Below are 23,405 nucleotides of genomic sequence, written 5' to 3'. Positions count from 1 at the left end.
TGATCATATAGGAGAGGTCCCAGCAGCACAGAGGATGTCAGGAGAGGAGGGGGGCTGATCTTATAGGAGCGGTCACAGCAGCACAGAGGATGTCAGGAGAGGAGGGGGCTGATACTATAGGAGAGGAGGACACAGCAGCACAGAGGATGTCAGGAGAGGAGGGGGCTGATCTTATAGGGAAGGTCACAGCAGCACAGAGGATGTCAGGAGAGGAGGGGGCTGATCTTATAAGGGAGGTCAAAGGATAAGAGTTACATAGAGGAAGGAGCAGGGTCACAGCAGCACAGAGGATGTCAGGAATTGGCTGTGCTGAAGATTACATAGTAGAAGCAGGGTCCCAGAAGTGAGGGACCCCATGTTAGAGTTAGGGGCTCAATGGCCGGTGTTACACGCAAAGCGCTGAGTATAATCCAGAGAACCTAGCACAACATACAATACACAGAAGGACTGAAGCCATCATGTCCGTGATAACAGCAACGTCCACATGACCGCCCACAGCCACAGCACACACACAAACCCGCACATATATCCTCATATAGAGGTCATTTGCCGCCCCTCCGTAACCAGCGACAGCGACCAACGCGACGACACAGACCGATCAGGGATTACGCAGTGTGATATGCACAGGGGAAAATAATCCATAGAGGATTATTATATATACTGCTGTAACCAGGGGGGATAATCCATACATTATTACATACAGGATTATTATATATACTACTGCAACCAGGGGGGGATAATCCATACATTATTACATACTGGATTATTATATATACTGCTGTAACCGGGGCGGGGGGGGGGGGGGGATAATCCATACATTATTACATACAGGATTATTATTATATATACTGTAACCAGGGGAGGATAATCCATACATTATTACATACAGGATTATTATATATACTGCTGTAACCGGGGGGGGGGGGGGGGGGGGGGGATAATCCATACATTTTTACATACAGGATTATTATATATATATATATATATATATATATATATATATATATATATATATATATATATACTGCTGTAACCAGGGGGGATAATCCATACATTATTACATACAGGATTATTATATATACTGCTCTAACCAGGGGAGGATAATCCATACGTTATTACATACAGGATTATTATATACAGTGGTGCCTTGGATTACGAGCATAATTCGTTCCAGGACGGCGCTTGTAATCCAAATCCACTCTTACACCAAAGCAAAATTTCCCATAAGAAATCATAGAAATGCAGACAATTGGTTCCACACCCCAAAAATAATGATTTATTATTCTGAATAACATGTATAACAGACGAAACAAACATCCAGAAACAGCAGAATCTGTGATACTATAAATTACTGTACAGTTATGGAGAGGATGGGAAACACAAGGGCGGACAGAGACTGCAGGGAGCAGGAAGGAATGAGCAGGGCAGATGTGGGCACATACATGCAGCGCTCTCTGTCCGGGGAGAGAGGGGTTACAGCTATGGGGAGATTACCTCCACAGTCCTGTCCCCTGATGCAAGCCCCAGCCTGAAGTGGATCTGCTATGATTTGGAAGGTGAGGGAGACTTCCTGGGTCAGAGTACAGGGCTGTAGACCCCGCTATGCAGACCATACCCCTCCTCCACTCCCCCTCCCACCCAGTACTTGGAGCTCTTAAACCAAAGCAATGCTCTTAAACCAAGTCCCAATTTTGAAAAACTGTGAGCTCTTAAAACAAAACGCTCTTAAACCAAGTTACTCTTAAACCAAGGTACCACTGTATATACTGCTGTAACCAGGGGGATAATCCATACATTATTACATACTGGAGTATTATATATATACACTGTAACCAGGGGGGGAATAATACATACAGGATTATTATATATACTGCTGTAACCAGGGGGGATAATCCATACATTATTACATACAGGATTATTATATATACTGCTGTAACCAGGGGGGGTAATCCATACATTATTACATACAGGATTATTATATATATACTGTAACCAGGGGGGATAATCCATACATTATTACATACAGGATTATTATATATACTGCTGTAACCAGGGGGGATAATCCATACATTATTACATACAGGATTATTATATATACTGCTGTAACCAGGGGGGGTAATCCATACATTATTACATACAGGATTATTATATATATACTGTAACCAGGGGGGATAATCCATACATTATTACATACAGGATTATTATATATATATACTGTAACCAGGGGGGGATAATCCATACATTATTACATACAGGATTATTATATATATACACGGTAACCAGGGGGGATAATCCATACATTACATACAGGATTATTATATATACTGCTGTAACCAGGGGGGATAATCCATACATTATTACATACAGGATTATTATATATATATACTGTAACCAGGGGGGGATAATCCATAAATTTTTACATACAGGATTATTATATATATACTGTAACCAGGGGAGGATAATCCATACATTATTACATACAGGATTATTATATATACTGCTGTAACCAGGGGGATAATCCATACATTATTACATACAGGATTATTATATATATACACGGTAACCAGGGGGGATAATCCATACATTATTACTTACAGGATTATTATATATACTGCTGTAACCAGGGTGATAATCCATACATTATTACATACTGGATTATTATATATATACACTGTAACCAGGGGGGGGGGATAATCCATACATTATTACATACAGGATTATTATATATACTGTAACCAGGGGGGATAATCCATACATTATTACATACAGGATTATTATATATATATATATATATATATATATATATATTATATATATATATATACACACACACACACACTGTAACCAGGGGGGGGATAATCCATACATTATTACATACAGGAGTATTATATATACTGCTGTAACCAGGGTGATAATCCATACATTATTACATACAGGATTATTATTATATATGCTGTAACCAGGGGAGGATAATCCATACATTATTACATACAGGATTATTATTATATATGCTGTAACCAGGGGGGGATAATCCATACATTATTACATACAGGATTATTATATATACTGCTGTAACCAGGGGAGGATAATCCATACAATATTACATAGAGGATTATTATATATATACTGTAACCAGGGGGGATAATCCATACAATATTACATAGAGGATTATTATATATATACTGTAACCAGGGGGGGGGGATAATCCATACATTATTACATACAGGATTATTATATATATACTGTAACCAGGGGGGATAATCCATACATTATTACATACAGGATTATTATATATACTGCTGTAACTAGGGGGGGGGGGATCCATACATTATTACATACAGGATTATTATATATACTGCTGTAACCAGGGGAGGATAATCCATACATTACATACAGGATTATTATATGTGTGTATATATTATATAATATATATATTGTAACCAAGGGGGGATAATCCATATAATATTACATACAGGATTATTATATATACTGCTGTAACCAGGGGGATATTCCATACATTATTACATACTGGATTATTATTATATATACTGTAACCAGGGGGGGATAATCCATACATTACATACAGGATTATTATATATATACTGTAACCAGGGGAGGATAATACATACAGGATTATTATATATACTGCTGTAACCAGGGGGGGTAATCCATACATTATTACATACAGGATTATTATATATATACTGTAACCAGGGGGGATAATCCATACATTATTACATACAGGATTATTATATATACTGCTGTAACCAGGGGGGGTAATCCATACATTATTACATACAGGATTATTATATATATACTGTAACCATAGGGGGGGGGGGATAATCCATACATTATTACATAAAGGATTATTATATATATATATATATATATATATATATATATATATATATTACTGTAACCATGGGGGATAATCCATATAATATTACATACAGGATTATTATATATACTGCTGTAACCAGGGCGGGGAGGATAATCCATACATTATTACATACAGGATTATTATATATACTGCTGTAACCAGGGGGGGGATAATCCATACATTATTACATACAGGATTATTATATATACTGTTGTAACCAGGGGGGGATAATCTATACATTATTACATACAGGATTATTATATATACTGCTGTAACCGGGGCGGGGGGGATAATCCATACATTATTACATACAGGATTATTATATATACTGCTGTAACCAGGGGGGATAATCCATACATTATTACATACAGGATTATTATATATACTGCTGTAACCAGGGGGGATAATCCATACATTATTACATACAGGATTATTATATATATACTGTAACCATAGGGGGGGGATAATCCATACATTATTACATAAAGGATTATTATATATACTGCTGTAACCAGGGGGGGGGGGAAATAATCCATACATGATTACATACAGGATTATTATATATACTTCTGTATCCAGGGGGATAATCCATGCATTATTACATACAGTATTATATAAACTGCTGTAACCGGGGCGGGGGGGGGGGGATAATCCATACATTACATACAGTATTATATTGATACTGTAACCAGGGGAGGATAATCCATACATTATTACATACAGAATTATTATATATACTGCTGTAACCAGGGGGGGTAATCCATACATTATTACATACAGGATTATTATATATATACTGTAACCAGGGGGGATAATCCATACATTATTACATACAGGATTATTATATATACTGCTGTAACCAGGGGGGGGATAATCCATACATTATTACATACAGGATTATTATATATACTGCTGTAACCAGGGAGGATAATCCATACATTATTACATACAGGATTATTATATATATACTGTAACCAGGGGAGGATAATCCATACATTATTACATACAGGATTATTATATATATACTGTAACCAGGGGGGATAATCCATACATTATTACATACAGGATTATTATATATACTGCTGTAACCAGGGGGGATAATCCATACATTATTACATACAGGATTATTATATATACTGTTGTAACCAGGGGGGGGATAATCCATACATTATTACATACAGGATTAATATATATACTGCTGTAACCAGGGGGGATAATCCATACATTATTACATACAGGATTATTATATATATATACTGTAACCAGGGGGGGATAATCCATACATTATTACATAGAGGTTTATTATATATACTGCTGTAACCAGGGGGGGTAATCCATACATTATTACATACAGGATTATTATATATATACTGTAACCAGGGGGGGTAATCCATACATTATTACATACAGGATTATTATTACATACAGGATTATTATATATACTGCTGTAACCAGGGGGGGTAATCCATACATTATTACATACAGGATTATTATATATATACTGTAACCAGGGGGGGATAATCCATACATTATTACATACAGGATTATTATATATACTGCTGTAACCAGGGGGGGTAATCCATACATTATTACATACAGGATTATTATATATACTGCTGTAACCGGGGGGGGTAATCCATACATTATTACATACAGGATTATTATATATATACTGCTGTAACCAGGGGGGATAATCCATTACATTATTACATACAGGATTATTATATATACTTCTGTAACCAGGGGAAGATAATCCATACATTATTACATACAGGATTATTATATATACTGCTGTAACCGGGGGGGGTAATCCATACATTATTACATACAGGATTATTATATATACTGCTGTAACCGGGGGGGGGTAATCCATACATTATTACATACAGGATTATATATATATATATATATATATATATATATATATATATATATATATATATACTGCTGTAACCAGGGGGGATAATCCATACATTATTACATACAGGATTATTATATATACTGCTGTAACCAGGGGGGGTAATCCATACATTATTACATACAGGATTATTATATATATACTGTAACCAGGGGGGGATAATCCATACATTATTACATAGAGGATTATTATATATACTGCTGTAACCAGGGGAAGATAATCCATACATTATTACATACAGGACTATTATATAAACTGCTAAATGTGGATTACTACATATATGACACCTGGAGATTATATCTGTATATTACCTTGTAGCAGATTATAACATATACGATACCTGGAGATTATAATCTGTATATTACAGCACTACCCCCCCCCCCCGCCCCGCTCAGCCGTACATCCCCCCATAAAGGTTCAGCACACAACTCACAAGGATGAAGCACAATGATGAATAAGGCCAGACGTATCCCACCCATCATGGCTGTGGAGTGTGGAGGCGGCGCATGCATGGTATGGAGGGGGCATGGGGGGCACGGCATGCTCATGGTGCCAGGCAGGAGGTGAGATGGGCGGCAAGATGGTGGCTATAAAGAAACAGTCACAACACCTTCTTAGGCTTCAATCCACGCTGCATGAGAGGGTAAAGGTCAGACAGGTTAGAGGTCAGGTAATCTAAGAGGAGTAGTAGTAGTAGTAGTATCCTGCATGGAGAAAGGGTAAAGGTCAGACAGGTTAGAGGTCAGGTGAGAGGAGGAGCAGTAGTAGTATCCTACATGGAGAGAGGGTTAGAGGTCAGGTGAGAGGACTAGTAGTAGTATCCTACATGGAGAGAGGGTTAGAGGTCAGGTGAGAGGAGTAGTAGTAGTATCCTGCATGGAGAGAGGGTTAGAGGTCAGGTGAGAGGAGTAGTAGTAGTATCCTGCATGGAGAGAGGGTTAGAGGTCAGGTAATTTGAGAGGAGTAGTAGTATCCTGCATGGAGAAAGGGTAAAGGTCAGACAGGTTAGAGGTCAGGTGAGAGGAGGAGCAGTAGTAGTATCCTACATGGAGAGAGGGTTAGAGGTCAGGTGAGAGGACTAGTAGTAGTATCCTACATGGAGAGAGGGTTAGAGGTCAGGTGAGAGGAGTAGTAGTAGTATCCTGCATGGAGAGAGGGTTAGAGGTCAGGTGAGAGGAGTAGTAGTAGTATCCTGCATGGAGAGAGGGTTAGAGGTCAGGTAATTTGAGAGGAGTAGTAGTATCCTGCATGGAGAGAGGGCTAGAGGTCAGGTGATCTGAGAGAAGTAGTAGTAGTAGTATCCCCCATGGAGAGAGGGTAAAGGTCAAACAGGTTAAAGGTCAGGTAATCTGAGAGGAGTATTAGTAGTATCCTGCATGGAGAAAGGGTTAGAGGTCAGGGGTCCCATCAGTTTAACAAATCACATCAGTGCAAACTTCTGGCATTGCCGAGCTCTATGCCGGCCACCAGATGGCGCTGACACCGCTCAAAGCACAACACATCACTCCTGGTTGTTTATTAGATATGTAATGTCTGTAACACTGAACAGCCGGGTGTAATGTATGTATTATATACCCGATATCCACCAAGACTGAGAGGGCAGCTCCATACCACTGAACAGCCAGGTGTAATGTATGTAATATATACCCGATATCCCCCGACACTGAGAGGACAGCTCCATAATACTGCACAGCCAGGTGTAATGTATGTATTATATACCCGATATCCCCTGAGACTAAGAGGGCAGCTCCATAATACTGCACAGCCGGGTGTAATGTATGTAATATATACCCGATATCCCCTGAGACTAAGAGGGCAGCTCCATAATACTGCACAGCCAGGTGTAATGTATGTATTATATACCCGATATCCCCTGAGACTGAGAGGGCAGCTCCATAATACTGCACAGCCAGGTGTAATGTATGTATTATATACCCGATATCCCCTGAGACTGAGAGGGCAGCTCCATAACACTGAACACGTGGTGTATTATATACCTACCTGAAATTCCCTGAGACTAAGTAAGTAGCTCAGAACAGGCTATATATATGTATATATTATATACCGGATATCGCCCAGCTTGAGAGGGCAGCTCTGTATATATTATATACCTACCTTATACCTACCCCTGAGATTAGGAGGGCAGACCCCTCATGCTTTACCCTGCAGCTCTATCCCACACAGTGAGGTCGGTGCACTGTGTACTGTCACCAGGCATGGAGGAGGCCTTCACTATCCCTCCTCCTCCATGCTTTACCCTGCAGCTCTGTCCCCACACACAATGTGTACAGACGGCCCATATACTATATATACAGCAGTGAGGAGGGAGAGCACTCACCAGCTTACTGGTCTTCGGGGTGTCTGTCGTCTCTGCAAGAAATAATGTGAGAGGGATAGTAAGAACCAACATATAAAAGGCATATACACCACAAATACAGCCTGTTACATACATACTATATATTATATATACACACACAAATGTAAGGTATCAGCCTCTCCTCTTATATCACTGCTGTACTGTAATAAGGTATCAGCCTCTCCTATTATATCACTGCTGTACTGTAATAAGATATCAGCCTCTCCTCTTATATCACTGCTGTACTGTAATAAGGTATCAGCCTCTCCTCTTATATCACTGCTGTACTGTAATAAGGTATCAGCCTCTCCTCTTATATCACTGCTGTACTGTAATAAGATATCAGCCTCTCTTATTATATCACTGCTGTACTGTAATAAGATATCAGCCTCTCCTCTTATATCACTGCTGTACTGTAATAAGATATCAGCCTCTCCTCTTATATCACTGCTGTACTGTAATAAGATATCAGCCTCTCTTATTATATCACTGCTGTACTGTAATAAGATATCAGCCTCTCCTATTATATCACTGCTGTACTGTAATAAGATATCAGCCTCTCCTCTTATATCACTGCTGTACTGTAATAAGATATCAGCCTCTCCTATTATATCACTGCTGTACTGTAATAAGATATCAGCCTCTCCTCTTATATCACTGCTGTACTGTAATAAGATATCAGCCTCTCCTCTTATATCACTGCTGTACTGTAATAAGATATCAGCCTCTCCTCTTATATCACTGCTGTACTGTAATAAGATATCAGCCTCTCCTATTATATCACTGCTGTACTGTAATAAGATATCAGCCTCTCCTATTATATCACTGCTGTACTGTAATAAGCTGATATCAGCCTCTCCTCTTATATCACTGCTGTACTGTAATAAGATATCAGCCTCTCCTCTTATATCACTGCTGTACTGTAATAAGATATCAGCCTCTCCTATTATATCACTGCTGTACTGTAATAAGATGATATCAGCCTCTCCTATTATATCAGTGCTGTACTGTAATAAGATATCAGCCTCTCCTATTATATCACTGCTGTACTGTAATAAGCTGATATCAGCCTCTCCTCTTATATCACTGCTGTACTGTAATAAGATATCAGCCTCTCTTATTATATCACTGCTGTACTGTAATAAGGTATCAGCCTCTCCTCTTATATCACTGCTGTACTGTAATAAGATATCAGCCTCTCTTATTATATCACTGCTGTACTGTAATAAGATATCAGCCTCTCCTCTTATATCACTGCTGTACTGTAATAAGATATCAGCCTCTCCTCTTATATCACTGCTGTACTGTAATAAGATATCAGCCTCTCCTATTATATCACTGCTGTACTGTAATAAGATATCAGCCTCTCCTATTATATCACTGCTGTACTGTAATAAGCTGATATCAGCCTCTCCTCTTATATCACTGCTGTACTGTAATAAGATATCAGCCTCTCCTCTTATATCACTGCTGTACTGTAATAAGATATCAGCCTCTCCTATTATATCACTGCTGTACTGTAATAAGATGATATCAGCCTCTCCTATTATATCAGTGCTGTACTGTAATAAGATATCAGCCTCTCCTATTATATCACTGCTGTACTGTAATAAGCTGATATCAGCCTCTCCTCTTATATCACTGCTGTACTGTAATAAGATATCAGCCTCTCTTATTATATCACTGCTGTACTGTAATAAGGTATCAGCCTCTCCTCTTATATCACTGCTGTACTGTAATAAGATATCAGCCTCTCTTATTATATCACTGCTGTACTGTGATAAGATATCAGCCTGTCCTCTTATATCACTGCTGTACTGTAATAAGATATCAACCTCTCCTATTATATCACTGCTGTACTGTAATAAGGTATCAGCCTCTCCTATTATATCACTGCTGTACTGTAATAAGATGATATCAGCCTCTCCTATTATATCAGTGCTGTACTGTAATAAGGTATCAGCCTCTCCTCTTATATCACTATATGAGCTGTAATAATGCACACAGCCAGGATAACCTGGTTACTTGTGGAGTATACAGGACACAAGGCTCCAGATGGCGACCAAAATGGTCGCCAATGCGACTGACATTTTGCAAATGGCGCCCAGATTTATTAATCTGGGCGCAATTTGCGACTAGCCCCGGCGGCGGCGTGCTGTCTCTAAGTCCGGGCCCCCGGCTGATGCGCGGCTGCCGGGGGGGTCCCATCCTATCTCCGGCAGCACGTCGCATCAGTGAGCTGCCTGGCGCCCTGACTTCCGGCACAGGAAGCGCACGTCAGAGACGCTTCCTGTGTCAGAAGTCACAGCCCCGGCGTACAGGGAGCTCACTGACGCGACGCGCTGCCGGGGATAGGACGGGACACCCCCGGCAGCCGCGCATCAGCCGGGGACAGCGTCCGAAGAAGAAGAGGATCGCCGGGGGAGAGGGTTGTCAGGTGAGTTTGTGTGTTTGTTTTTTTTTAAATACTGCTTAGCATAGAGGAAAGGGGGGGGGGCATCTATAATGGGGGGATGAGAAGGGGGGGAGAGGGGGTCATCTATAAGGGGAGGGGGTATCTATAAGGGGGGGAGAAGAGGGGGCATCTATAATGGGGGGGAGGAGGGGCATCTATAATGGGGGTAGAGGGGGTCATCTATAAAAGGAGGGGGTCATCTATAAGGGGAGGGGGCCATCTATAAGTGTAGGGCAAACTGGCTGCAGACACTGGGAGATAGATATATGCACAATTATTATTATCAGGGCCCCTCAGGTGTCTGTATTGTAGGGGGTCACTTGCATTAGTCACTAGGTGAGAGACATATCTATCTATATACACATCTTGTGGGGGGTCACTATGGCTGCAGTCATAAGTCTAGCTCAGTATGTATAGACTGTTGGACTCTCCCGTCATTCTCTATGAGCGTTGGACTCATCTCTCAGCGCACGCCGGGCTGCAGCGGCTGAGAACTCCGTGACCCGACCATCTTCAGAAGCGGGACCCGGCGCGATGAGGTGAGTATAGGGGGTTCTAACGGGGGGTTGGGAGCCTGTCACCCCGGCACAGGGGTCGACAGGTTCCCTTTAAGTTCAAGTTCAGAAGAGTAAGCCTCATTAAAAGGCTAGCCAAGTGAAGCTGAAGTACTGAGTCAGACTGGATATGGTTGTCAGACTGGATATGGTTGTCAAGTTGCAAGTTTCCATATTGAACGTTTTCAAACTAAGAAAAGAAAGGATCTAAAGGAGGAGGAGGATGCCGCGGCCTCTGCACACAGTAAGTCCCATTTAACATAACATTAATTTTACATGGTTTAAAATGTTGGCGACCAAATATTCTATTTGGCGCCTAAATTTTTCAGGTTAGGAGCCAATGGCTCCCAGGTAAATTTTTTAGTCTGGAGCCCTGGGACAGGGGGTGTGCTGGGGGGGGGGGGGGGGGGGGGGGGGGGGTCGTACCTCTCTTCAGAACCTTTGCTGCAGCCGGTTCAGGGGTTTCGGGAGACGTCGTGTCCGCTCCATCTTCTACCACCTGGATCTATAAGACGACAGAAATTAATGGAAGCAGATGAGAGACAGAGACGTGATCAGCATATACTCTGGTAATACAGACATTGGGGGACTTGTAGTGCCACTCTAGCCTGAAGACACATAGATGGAGCAGAGCCGAGCGCAGGTGACCACAGAACAACCACCACCAGGGACAGGAGAAGGATGCTGCGGTCATGTCAGCCTGCCCCGCATCACACAATGCAGCCCCACCCCCGCCCCCTGCTACACAAATAACCGAGTGTCAGCTGTCAGCTCTGCTGCCAACAGTGTCACTACAGGAGAACAGTGCAGGACTGGATTATACTGCAGAGCTGCACTCACTATTCTGCTGGTAGGGTCACTGCGTACATACATTACTGATCCTGACTTACATCCTGTAATATACCCCAGAGCTGCACTCACTATTCTGCTGGTGGGATCACTGTGTACATACATTACATTACTGATCCTGAGTAACATCCTGTAATATACCCCAGAGCTGCACTCACTATTCTGCTGGTGAGGTCACTGTGTACATACATTACATTACTGATCCTGACTTACATCCTGTATTATACCTCAGAGCTGCACTCACTATTCTGCTGGTGGGGTCACTGTGTACATACATTACTGATCCTGTATTATACTGCAGAGCTGCACTCACTATCCTGCTGGTGGGGTCACTGTGTACATACATTACTGATCCTGTATTATACTGCAGAGCTGCAGTCACTATTCTGCTGGTGGGGTCACTGTGTACATACATTACTGATCCCAAGTTGCATCCTGTATCATACTCCAGAGCTGTGCTCACTATTCTGTTGGTGTAGAGGAATGTGGGAGGCCTGGAGTCTAGCCCCTCCCCCTTGTACATTAGTCATGGTACCTGTGACTGACGCACGAAGATGCCGTGGTTCTCCTCGCAGGTGAAGTACTTCCTGCCCTGCACGGTGCCATCGTTCTTGCCCTTGGCATCATCCAGGATGACTCCCACCCATTTGCCGGTGGCAAAGAGCGTGGCCCCCACGAAGGCGACGGTCCCCCGATGCCCCTTCCCGATCACCTCCACTCTGGAGCCCACCTTCAGGGGCTTACCGGTGGCCTCCACACTCATCCTGGCCACCGAGCTCGGGGTCTGCAGAACAGAAAACATTCATCAGGTCATTATCATGCGGGGTGATCAGCTGATCATCAGAACCAGGCTACACACAAGGGTTCCAGGAGCATGGGCTGACAGTCACAGGACCAGCTGCTGCAGGGAGGGGAAGCCGACCGCACCAACATCACTGCTAGATGGCTGCTAGGGCTGTATACCGCACCCCCCACCCCATCAATGGGACACTGCACGACCCAGCCCTGACTACACAGCCCAGCTGTCCCCATACACATCCCTGACTACACAGCCCAGCTGTCCCCATACACAGCCCAGCTATCCCTGACTACACAGCCCAGCTGTCCCCATACACAGCCCTGACTACACAGCCCAGCTGTCCCCATACACAGCCCTGACTACACAGCCCAGCTGTCCCCATACACAGCCCTGACTACACAGCCCAGCTGTCCCCATACACAGCCCTGACTACACAGCCCAGCTGTCCCCACACACAGCCCTGACTACACAGCCCAGCTGTCCCCATACACAGCCCTGACTACACAGCCCAGCTGTCCCCATACACATCCCTGACTACACAGCCCAGCTGTCCCCATACACAGCCCTGACTACACAGCCCAGCTGTCCCCATACACAGCCCTGACTACACAGCCCAGCTGTCCCCATACACAGCCCTGACTACACAGCCCAGCTGTCCCCATACACAGCCCTGACTACACAGCCCAGCTGTCCCCATACACATCCCTGACTACACAGCCCAGCTGTCCCCATACACAGCCCTGACTACACAGCCCAGCTGTCCCCATACACATCCCTGACTACAAAGCCCAGCTGTCCCCATACACATCCCTGACGACACAGCCCAGCTGTCCCCATACACATCCCTGACGACACAGCCCAGCTGTCCCCATACACAGCCCTGACTACACAGCCCAGCTGTCCCCATACACATCCCTGACGACACCGCCCAGCTGTCCCCATACACAGCCCTGACGACACAGCCCAGCTGTCCCCATACACATCCCTGACGACACCGCCCAGCTGTCCCCATACACATCCCTGACGACACAGCCCAGCTGTCCCCATACACATCCCTGACGACACAGCCCAGCTGTCCCCATACACATCTCTGACTACACAGCCCAGCTGTCCCCATACACAGCCCAGCTGTCCCCATACACAGCCCTGACTACACAGCCCAGCTGTCCCCATACACAGCCCTGACTACACAGCCCAGCTGTCCCCATACACAGCCCTGACTACACAGCCCAGCTGTCCCCATACACAGCCCTGACTACACAGCCCAGCTGTCCCCATACACAGCCCTGACTACACAGCCCAGCTGTCCCCATACACAGCCCTGACTACACAGCCCAGCTGTCCCCATACACAGCCCTGACTACACAGCCCAGCTGTCCCCATACACAGCCCTGACTACACAGCCCAGCTGTCCCCATACACAGCCCCTGACTACACAGCCCAGCTGTCCCCATACACAGCCCTGACTACACAGCCCAGCTGTCCCCATACACAGCCCTGACTACACAGCCCAGCTGTCCCCATACACAGCCCTGACTACACAGCCCAGCTGTCCCCATACACAGCCCTGACTACACAGCCCAGCTGTCCCCATACACAGCCCTGACTACACAGCCCAGCTGTCCCCATACACAGCCCTGACTACACAGCCCAGCTGTCCCCATACACAGCCCTGACTACACAGCCCAGCTGTCCCCATACACAGCCCTGACTACACAGCCCAGCTGTCCCCATACACAGCCCTGACTACACAGCCCAGCTGTCCCCATACACAGCCCTGACTACACAGCCCAGCTGTCCCCATACACAGCCCTGACTACACAGCCCAGCTGTCCCCATACACAGCCCTGACTACACAGCCCAGCTGTCCCCATACACAGCCCTGACTACACAGCCCAGCTGTCCCCATACACAGCCCTGACTACACAGCCCAGCTGTCCCCATACACAGCCCTGACTACACAGCCCAGCTGTCCCCATACACAGCCCTGACTACACAGCCCAGCTGTCCCCATACACAGCCCTGACTACACAGCCCAGCTGTCCCCATACACAGCCCTGACTACACAGCCCAGCTGTCCCCATACACAGCCCTGACTACACAGCCCAGCTGTCCCCATACACAGCCCTGACTACACAGCCCAGCTGTCCCCATACACAGCCCTGACTACACAGCCCAGCTGTCCCCATACACAGCCCTGACTACACAGCCCAGCTGTCCCCATACACAGCCCTGACTACACAGCCCAGCTGTCCCCATACACAGCCCTGACTACACAGCCCAGCTGTCCCCATACACAGCCCTGACTACACAGCCCAGCTGTCCCCATACACAGCCCTGACTACACAGCCCAGCTGTCCCCATACACAGCCCTGACTACACAGCCCAGCTGTCCCCATACACAGCCCTGACTACACAGCCCAGCTGTCCCCATACACAGCCCTGACTACACAGCCCAGCTGTCCCCATACACAGCCCTGACTACACAGCCCAGCTGTCCCCATACACAGCCCTGACTACACAGCCCAGCTGTCCCCATACACAGCCCTGACTACACAGCCCAGCTGTCCCCATACACAGCCCTGACTACACAGCCCAGCTGTCCCCATACACAGCCCTGACTACACAGCCCAGCTGTCCCCATACACAGCCCTGACTCCCCTCACAGCTGAAGGTCTGTTATTACCCTCAGCAGCAATATTACAGTAGTGCTCGAGTCTGTGATCCGGTATAGCTGACCTAAAGCTCCATCAGATAATAACGGCCGATAAAGAACCAAATAAGCCACGACCAAGAGATTGGACAAAACAAATAACAAAACACAGAAAGTAATGTGAACAGAGTCTGATCCTCACAATGCATTATAGTGAGCGAGGATCAGGCACAACACTGGCCATGTGTGAGGAGCCGGATGGAGAAGGTCCAGGACTCCATCACACACCATTATTATTCCACAGGTGTGGTCAACCATCACGCAAAGAGCTGGGGACGCCACAGTCCCGACATCAGGGGGACCATCTTACACCATCTTACACAGCGCCCAAGCACTATAGGGGTAACAGCAGGTGAGATAGTTCCCTGGTATATGGATTTCACAGTCGTTTCTATATATAATTGGGGTTGATGAAAAAATAAACAAATGAAGAACGAAAGATGTCCAGCGGCACTCACCATAAAACTAAGACACAGAGAACAGAACATGGAGGTGCCCCCCCCCCCCGCACCGCCTCGCCTCTCCCCCGGCAGCCGCACCGCCTCTCCCCCCGCAGCTGCACCGCCTCTCACCCCGCAGCTGCACCGCCTCTCCCCCCCCCCGCAGCTGCACCGCCTCTCCTTTCAGCCGCACTGCCTGTCCCCCCCGCAGCCGCACCGCCTCGCCTCTCCCCCCCGCAGCTGCACCGCCTCTCCTTTCAGCCGCACTGCCTGTCCCCCCCGCAGCCGCACCGCCTCTCCCCCCCCGCAGCCGCACGGCCTCGCCTCTCCCCCGGCAGCCGCACCGCCTCTCCCCCCGCAGCCGCACCGCCTCTCCCCCCGCAGCTGCACCGCCTCTCCTTTCAGCCGCACTGCCTGTCCCCCCGCAGCCGCACTGCCTCGTTTCTCTCCCGGCAACCGCACTGCCTGTCCCCCCGCAGCCGCACCGCCTCTCCTTTCACCCGCACTGCCTGTCCCCCAGCAGCCGCACCGCCTCTCCTTTCAGCCGCACTGCCTGTCCCCCCGCAGGGGAAGGTGACTGTATACACAGTATATACGGGAGGCGGTGACGGTATACACAGTATATATATGGGAGGCGGTGACGGTATATACAGTATATATGGGAGGCGGTGACGGTATATACAGTATATATGGGAGGCGGTGATGGTATATACAGTATATATGGAAGGCGGTGACGTTATATACAGTATATATGGGAGGCGGTGACGGTATATACAGTATATATGGAAGGCGGTGACGTTATATACAGTATATATGGGAGGCGGTGACGGTATATACAGTATATATGGGAGGTGGGGACGGTATATACAGTGTATATGGATATTGGGTGGGGAGGGGGGGGAGATGCTATACACAGTATATATGGGAGGTGGAGACGGTATATACAGTATATATGGGAGGTGGTGACGGTATATACAGTATATATGGGAGGCGGTGACGGTATATACAGTATATATGGATATTGGGTGGGGAGGGGGGAGATGCTATACACAGTATATATGGGAGGCGGTGACAGTATACACAGTATATATGGGAGGCGGTGACGGTATACACAGTATATATGGGAGGAGGTGACGGTATACACAGTATATATGGGAGGAGGTGACGGTATATACAGTATATATGGGAGGAGGTGACGGTATATACAGTATATATGGGAGGAGGTGACGGTATATACGGGAGGAGGTGACGGTATATACAGTATATATGGGAGGAGGTGACGGTATATACAGTATATATGGGAGGAGGTGACGGTATATACAGTATATATGGGAGGAGGTGACGGTATATACAGTATATATGGGAGGAGGTGACGGTATACACAGTATATATGGGATGTGGTAACGGTATACACAGTATATATGGGAGCAGGTGACGGTATACACAGTATATATGGGAGGAGGTGACGGTATACACAGTATATATGGGAGGAGGTGACGGTATATACAGTATATATGGATATTGGGTGGGGAGGGGGGTGATGCTATACACTGTATATATGGGAGGCGGTGACAGTATACACAGTATATATGGGAGAAGGTGACGGTATACACAGTATATATGGGAGGAGGTGACGGTATACACAGTATATATGGGAGGCGGTGACGGTATACGCAGTATATATGGGAGGTGGTGACGGTATATACAGTATATATGGGAGGCGGTGACGGTATATACAGTATATATGGGAGGCGGTGACGGTATATACAGTATATATGGGAGGAGGTGACGGTATACACAGTATATATGGGAGGCGGTGACGGTATACGCAGTATATATGGGAGGCGGTGACGGTATATACAGTATATATGGGAGGCGGTGACGGTATACACAGTCTATATGGGATGCGGTGACGGTATATACAGTATATATGGGAGGCGGTGACGGTATATACAGTATATATGGGAGGCGGTGACGGTATATACAGTATATATGGGAGGCAGTGACGGTATATACAGTATATATGGGATGTGGTGCCGGTATATACAGTATATATGGGAGGCAGTGACGGTATATACAGTATATATGGGATGTGGTGCCGGTATATACAGTATATATGGGAGGCAGTGACGGTATACACAGTATATATGGGATGCGGTGACGGTATATACAGTGTATATGGGATGTGGTGACGGTATATACAGTATATATGGGATGTGGTGATGCTATACACTGTATATATGGGATGTGGTGATGCTATACACAGTATATATGGGAGGAGGTGACGGTATATACAGTATATATGGGAGGAGGTGACGGTATATACAGTATATATGGGAGGTGGTGACGGTATACACAGTATATATGGGAGGAGGTGACGGTATATACAGTATATATGGATATTGGGTGGGGAGGGGGGTGATGCTATACACTGTATATATGGGAGGTGATGTTACACGGTCGGTCGGTTCCCCGTACATCCACCGGTACATTACCCTCACCTCTCCGCCGCTTCTCTCCCGGTATTCCCTCTCTTTTCTCCGTTATCCTTCTCTCAGTTCCGCACACGGGCTGTGGCCCCGCTAACATCAGCCGGTGACAGCGAAAACCCAAGCCTCATTCTCAAATCCAATCAGAGAAGAGGAAAGAAAGCCCTCATGCCGTAACCACCAATCAGCAAAGAGAAAGTATCGTACGCGGTAGACAAGAGCCAATCAGCGGGCGGGAGACGCGGTCTCTCACAGGATGAACTAATCAACGATTAGGATTGAAGACGAGTCTTGAGACGCAGCCAGCACTATTACGCATGCGCAGTATGTTCCCTGGTCCATGAGCCATAGGATGGGTTATAATAACATAAGCCCCTGTGTAGCAGTATAGAATAGTTAGTATTACGCGAGGATTTGGCGCCATGGTTGTGTTATATTTTGGTTTGCTATATGGTTTCATCCTTTACCATGCAACATACATATAAGCATAGCATAGTCTGTACAATATCTCTGTACCACAAGGCTGCAGCATACGGCCAGAAGTCTGTGAACCCCCATGTCACAGAGATGCCCCCGCCACAGCACACAGCCGCGTCACCTCCATAGATAGACACTGGCGGCTGCAGGGAGTCGTAGTGTATAGCACTATTATATCACCATACAGTGCCAGATAATACCGCACAGTGCCAGATAATACCGCACAGTGCCAGATATCACCATACAGTGCCAGATAATACCGCACAGTGCCAGATAATACCGCACAGTACCAGATAATACCGCACAGTGCCAGATATCACCATACAGTGCCAGATAATACCGCACAGTGCCAGATAATACCGCACAGTGCCAGATAATACCGCACAGTGCCAGATATCACCATACAGTGCCAGATATCACCATACAGTACCAGATAATACCGCACAGTGCCAGATAATACCGCACAGTGCCAGATATCACCATACAGTGCCAGATATCACCATACAGTGCCAGATAATACCGCACAGTGCCAGATAATACCGCACAGTGCCAGATAATACCGCACAGTGCCAGATATCACCATACAGTGCCAGATATCACCATACAGTGCCAGATATCACCATACAGTGCCAGATAATACCGCACAGTGCCAGATATCACCATACAGTGCCAGATAATACCGCACAGTACCAGATAATACCGCACAGTGCCAGATAATACCGCACAGTACCAGATAATACCGCACAGTGCCAGATAATACCGCACAGTGCCAGATAATACCGCACAGTGCCAGATATCACCATACAGTGCCAGATATCACCATACAGTGCCAGATATCACCATACAGTGCCAGATAATACCGCACAGTGCCAGATATCACCATACAGTGCCAGATAATACCGCACAGTGCCAGATAATACCGCACAGTGCCAGATATCACCATACAGTGCCAGATAATACCGCACAGTACCAGATAATACCGCACAGTGCCAGATATCACCATACAGTGCCAGATAATACCGCACAGTGCCAGATAATACCGCACAGTGCCAGATAATACCGCACAGTGCCAGATAATACCGCACAGTGCCAGATATCACCATACAGTGCCAGATATCACCATACAATGCCAGATAATACCGCACAGTACCAGATAATACCGCACAGTGCCAGATATCACCATACAGTGCCAGATAATACCGCACAGTGCCAGATAATACCGCACAGTGCCAGATAATACCGCACAGTGCCAGATATCACCATACAGTGCCAGATAATACCGCACAGTGCCAGATAATACCGCACAGTGCCAGATAATACCGCACAGTGCCAGATATCACCATACAGTGCCAGATAATACCGCACAGTACCAGATAATACCGCACAGTGCCAGATATCACCATACAGTGCCAGATAATACCGCACAGTACCAGATATCACCATACAGTGCCAGATAATACCGCACAGTACCAGATATCACCATACAGTGCCAGATAATACCACACAGTGCCAGATAATACCGCACAGTGCCAGATATCACCATACAGTGCCAGATAATACCGCACAGTGCCAGATAATACCGCACAGTGCCACATATCACCATACAGTGCCAGATAATACCGCACAGTGCCAGATATCACCATACAGTGCCAGATAATACCGCACAGTGCCAGATATCACCATACAGTGCCAGATAATACCACACAGTACCAGATAATACCGCACAGTGCCAGATATCACCATACAGTGGCAGATAATACCGCACAGTGCCATATATCACCATACAGTGCCAGATATCACCATACAGTACCAGATAATACCGCACAGTGCCAGATAATACCGCACAGTGCCAGATATCACCATACAGTGGCAGATAATACCGCACAGTGCCATATATCACCATACAGTGCCAGATATCACCATACAGTACCAGATAATAGCGCACAGTACCAGATATCACCATACAGTGCCAGATAATACGGCACAGTTCCAGATAATACAGCATAGTGCCAGATATCACCATACAGTACCAGATAATACCGCACAGTACCAGATAATACCGCACAGTACCAGATAATACCGCACAGTACCAGATATCACCAGTGTCAGATAATACCGCACAGTACCAGATATCACCAGTGCCAGATAATACCGCACAGTACCAGATATCACCAGTGTCAGATAATACCGCACAGTACCAGATATCACCAGTGTCAGATAATACCACACAGTGCCAGATATCACCATACAGTGCCAGTTAATACCGCACAGTACCAGATATCACCATACAGTCCCAGATAATACCGCACAGTGCCAGATATCACCATACAGTGCCAGATATCACCCCACAGTGGCAGATAATACTGCACAGTGCCAGATAATACCGCACTGTGCCAGATAATACTGCACAGTGCCAGATATCACCATACAGTGGCAGATAATACTGCACAGTGCCAGATAATATCGCGGCCTTGGTAAATATTCCCCAATTTAGTGCTCTTTTTCTCAGCTAAAAAACAAACTACGCTAGGGTCTGCCACCTCTGTCCATGTCAGGAACTGTCTAGAACAGCAGCAAATCCCCATAGAAAACCTCTCCTGCTCTGGAAGAGGCTACAAACTACGCCAGGGAAAACTGGAGCACTGACACACAATTCTACACAAAACCAAAAAAACCCACATGATAAATCTGACTAAAACAGTAGCTAACAGAGAACCACACTGGCACAAACAGCTGAAAAGTATACATACTGGATAACATGGTGATGTCACTTCCTGGATAACATGGTGATGTCACTTCCTGGATAACATGGTGATGTCACTTCCTGGATAACATGGTGATGTCACTTCCTGGATAACATGGTGATGTCACTTCCTGGATAACATGGTGATGTCATTTCCTGGATAACATGGTGATGTCACTTCCTGGATAACATGGTGATGTTACGCCCCGACTCCCAGAGCTGTTCGGGCTGTGGCTGCTGGAGAGGATGATGGCAGGAGGACACTGAGGGACACAGGGTACTCGAGGGACACTGAGCATGGGGTGGGGTGCCCCATGAGTTGGGGTGGATGCCAGGTTTTGGGGTTACAAGGAGTTAGCACAGGTTAAAAAAAATATGTGAAGACGTGGAGGAGTCTTAAAAAAATATTTAACTTCAAGATGACTGTACCACCAGGCCCAGGCTGAAGCACTGGAGGCGGCCGACCCACCCTTAGTAGGAATAAACTCCAGCCCCTCCATGACATGACTCCATTAGAATCAATGGAACCCTATCATAGAGCGGCTAGGGTTTCCTCCCACTAAAGGTGGGTCGGCCGCCTCCAGTGCTTCAGCCTGGGCCTGGTGGTACAGTCACTTTAAAGGGGTACTCCAGCAGGGGGGCCGCTCAGCCAGTCAGTGATGGAGGCGGGATCTAAGCGGACTTGAAATGGATCCCGCCTCCGTCACTGACTGGCTGAGCGGACCTGAGACGTCACGTCACGGGCCCACGTCAAACACCTGGAAGCGGCTGGAGACCCGAGCGCCACGATGCGGGACCCGCCGCTGGAACCGGGGAGGTGAGTGGACGTCATTTCCCTCAGCCACCTCCTCCCCGGTCCCATGAAAAAAATTTATCTTTAAGCCAAAGCCAGGAATAGATTTGAATAGAGGATAGATCCCAGACTTTCCTTTATGATCTGATCTCTGTTTATAGTCTGTTCCTGACTTTGGCTTCAAAGATCTGTCAGATAAATCTGTCTGTGTAAACGCACCATTATTTAGACGCACCAATTGGTCACAGACGGTAATATTATTAGTTTTGAGGAATATAAGGCTTCATTTGGCCTTACATACTCACAAGTGTTGTGTTACGCACAGATAAAGGGAGCTTTCAAAGAGTCACAAAATAGGGAGGGATGGCACTAGGATTCTCCTAGGGACCTGAGGGACCCCCCACAAGGCAAGAAAATCCTTTTGTGTATTTACAGACTTCTTGTTAGGGCTTGGAAGAATGCGTTTATAGAGAGAGTTAGGAGGAAGTGGGAACTGAGAATTGGGGTCATTTCCCAGGATAGATGGGAGTCAGCGCTTCATAACAATACATATGTCATGTGTAACCCCTCGCATAGACTTATTCAACGTAACATCTTATATCAGGACTACTACTCTCCTCAGAAGCTTTGCGCGGTCGGCTGCTGGAAGTCTCGGTGCACTAAGTGCTGCTCGGAGCACGCTGACTTTTTTAATCGGATATGGGAATGCCTAAAGGTCCAGGAATTTTGGAGGGAGATTGGGGAGTATATGTCGGACTGTCTCTCCTTGGCGGTGCAGGAGGACCCTTTCTTGATTCTTTTTGGCGGGTATGATGGCTCTATATTAAACAAACTCTGGGCTCTGGGTAAGGTCACAGTGACTCGGAAATGGTTGGGAGATTCGGCTCCATCCCTGGGGGAATGGAGGGCTTTGGTGGAGAGAACAGCTATGAAAAAAGT

At 46.1% G+C, this 23,405-nt stretch overlaps 1 protein-coding gene across 4 annotated transcripts in view; it reads right to left on the bottom strand.

The window, feature by feature from the left end:
• Positions 1–18,593, bottom strand: part of DCTN1 (dynactin subunit 1) — a 56,518-nt gene extending 37,925 nt beyond the window's left edge. For 2 of the 4 annotated variants that reach the window (XM_069977097.1, XM_069977098.1), the window contains exons 1-4: positions 18,466–18,593; positions 12,548–12,796; positions 11,590–11,668; positions 8,137–8,168 (exon numbers count right to left, since the gene is read on the bottom strand). In XM_069977097.1, the coding sequence (XP_069833198.1) occupies positions 8,137–8,168; positions 11,590–11,668; positions 12,548–12,775 (339 nt within the window). In that variant the 5' untranslated portion in view covers positions 12,776–12,796; positions 18,466–18,593. Of the gene's footprint in view, positions 1–6,408; positions 6,451–8,136; positions 8,169–11,589; positions 11,669–12,547; positions 12,797–18,465 lie in introns of those variants that run through there. The other 2 variants (XM_069977100.1, XM_069977099.1) reach the window with 2 other exon arrangements.
• Between the last annotated feature and the right edge of the window lie 4,812 nt (positions 18,594–23,405).

The sequence above is a fragment of the Dendropsophus ebraccatus genome, chromosome 7 (assembly GCF_027789765.1).
Source record: "Dendropsophus ebraccatus isolate aDenEbr1 chromosome 7, aDenEbr1.pat, whole genome shotgun sequence".
Taxonomy (NCBI): Eukaryota; Metazoa; Chordata; class Amphibia; order Anura; family Hylidae; genus Dendropsophus; species Dendropsophus ebraccatus.
This window is presented reverse-complemented; position numbering and strand designations above follow the sequence as displayed.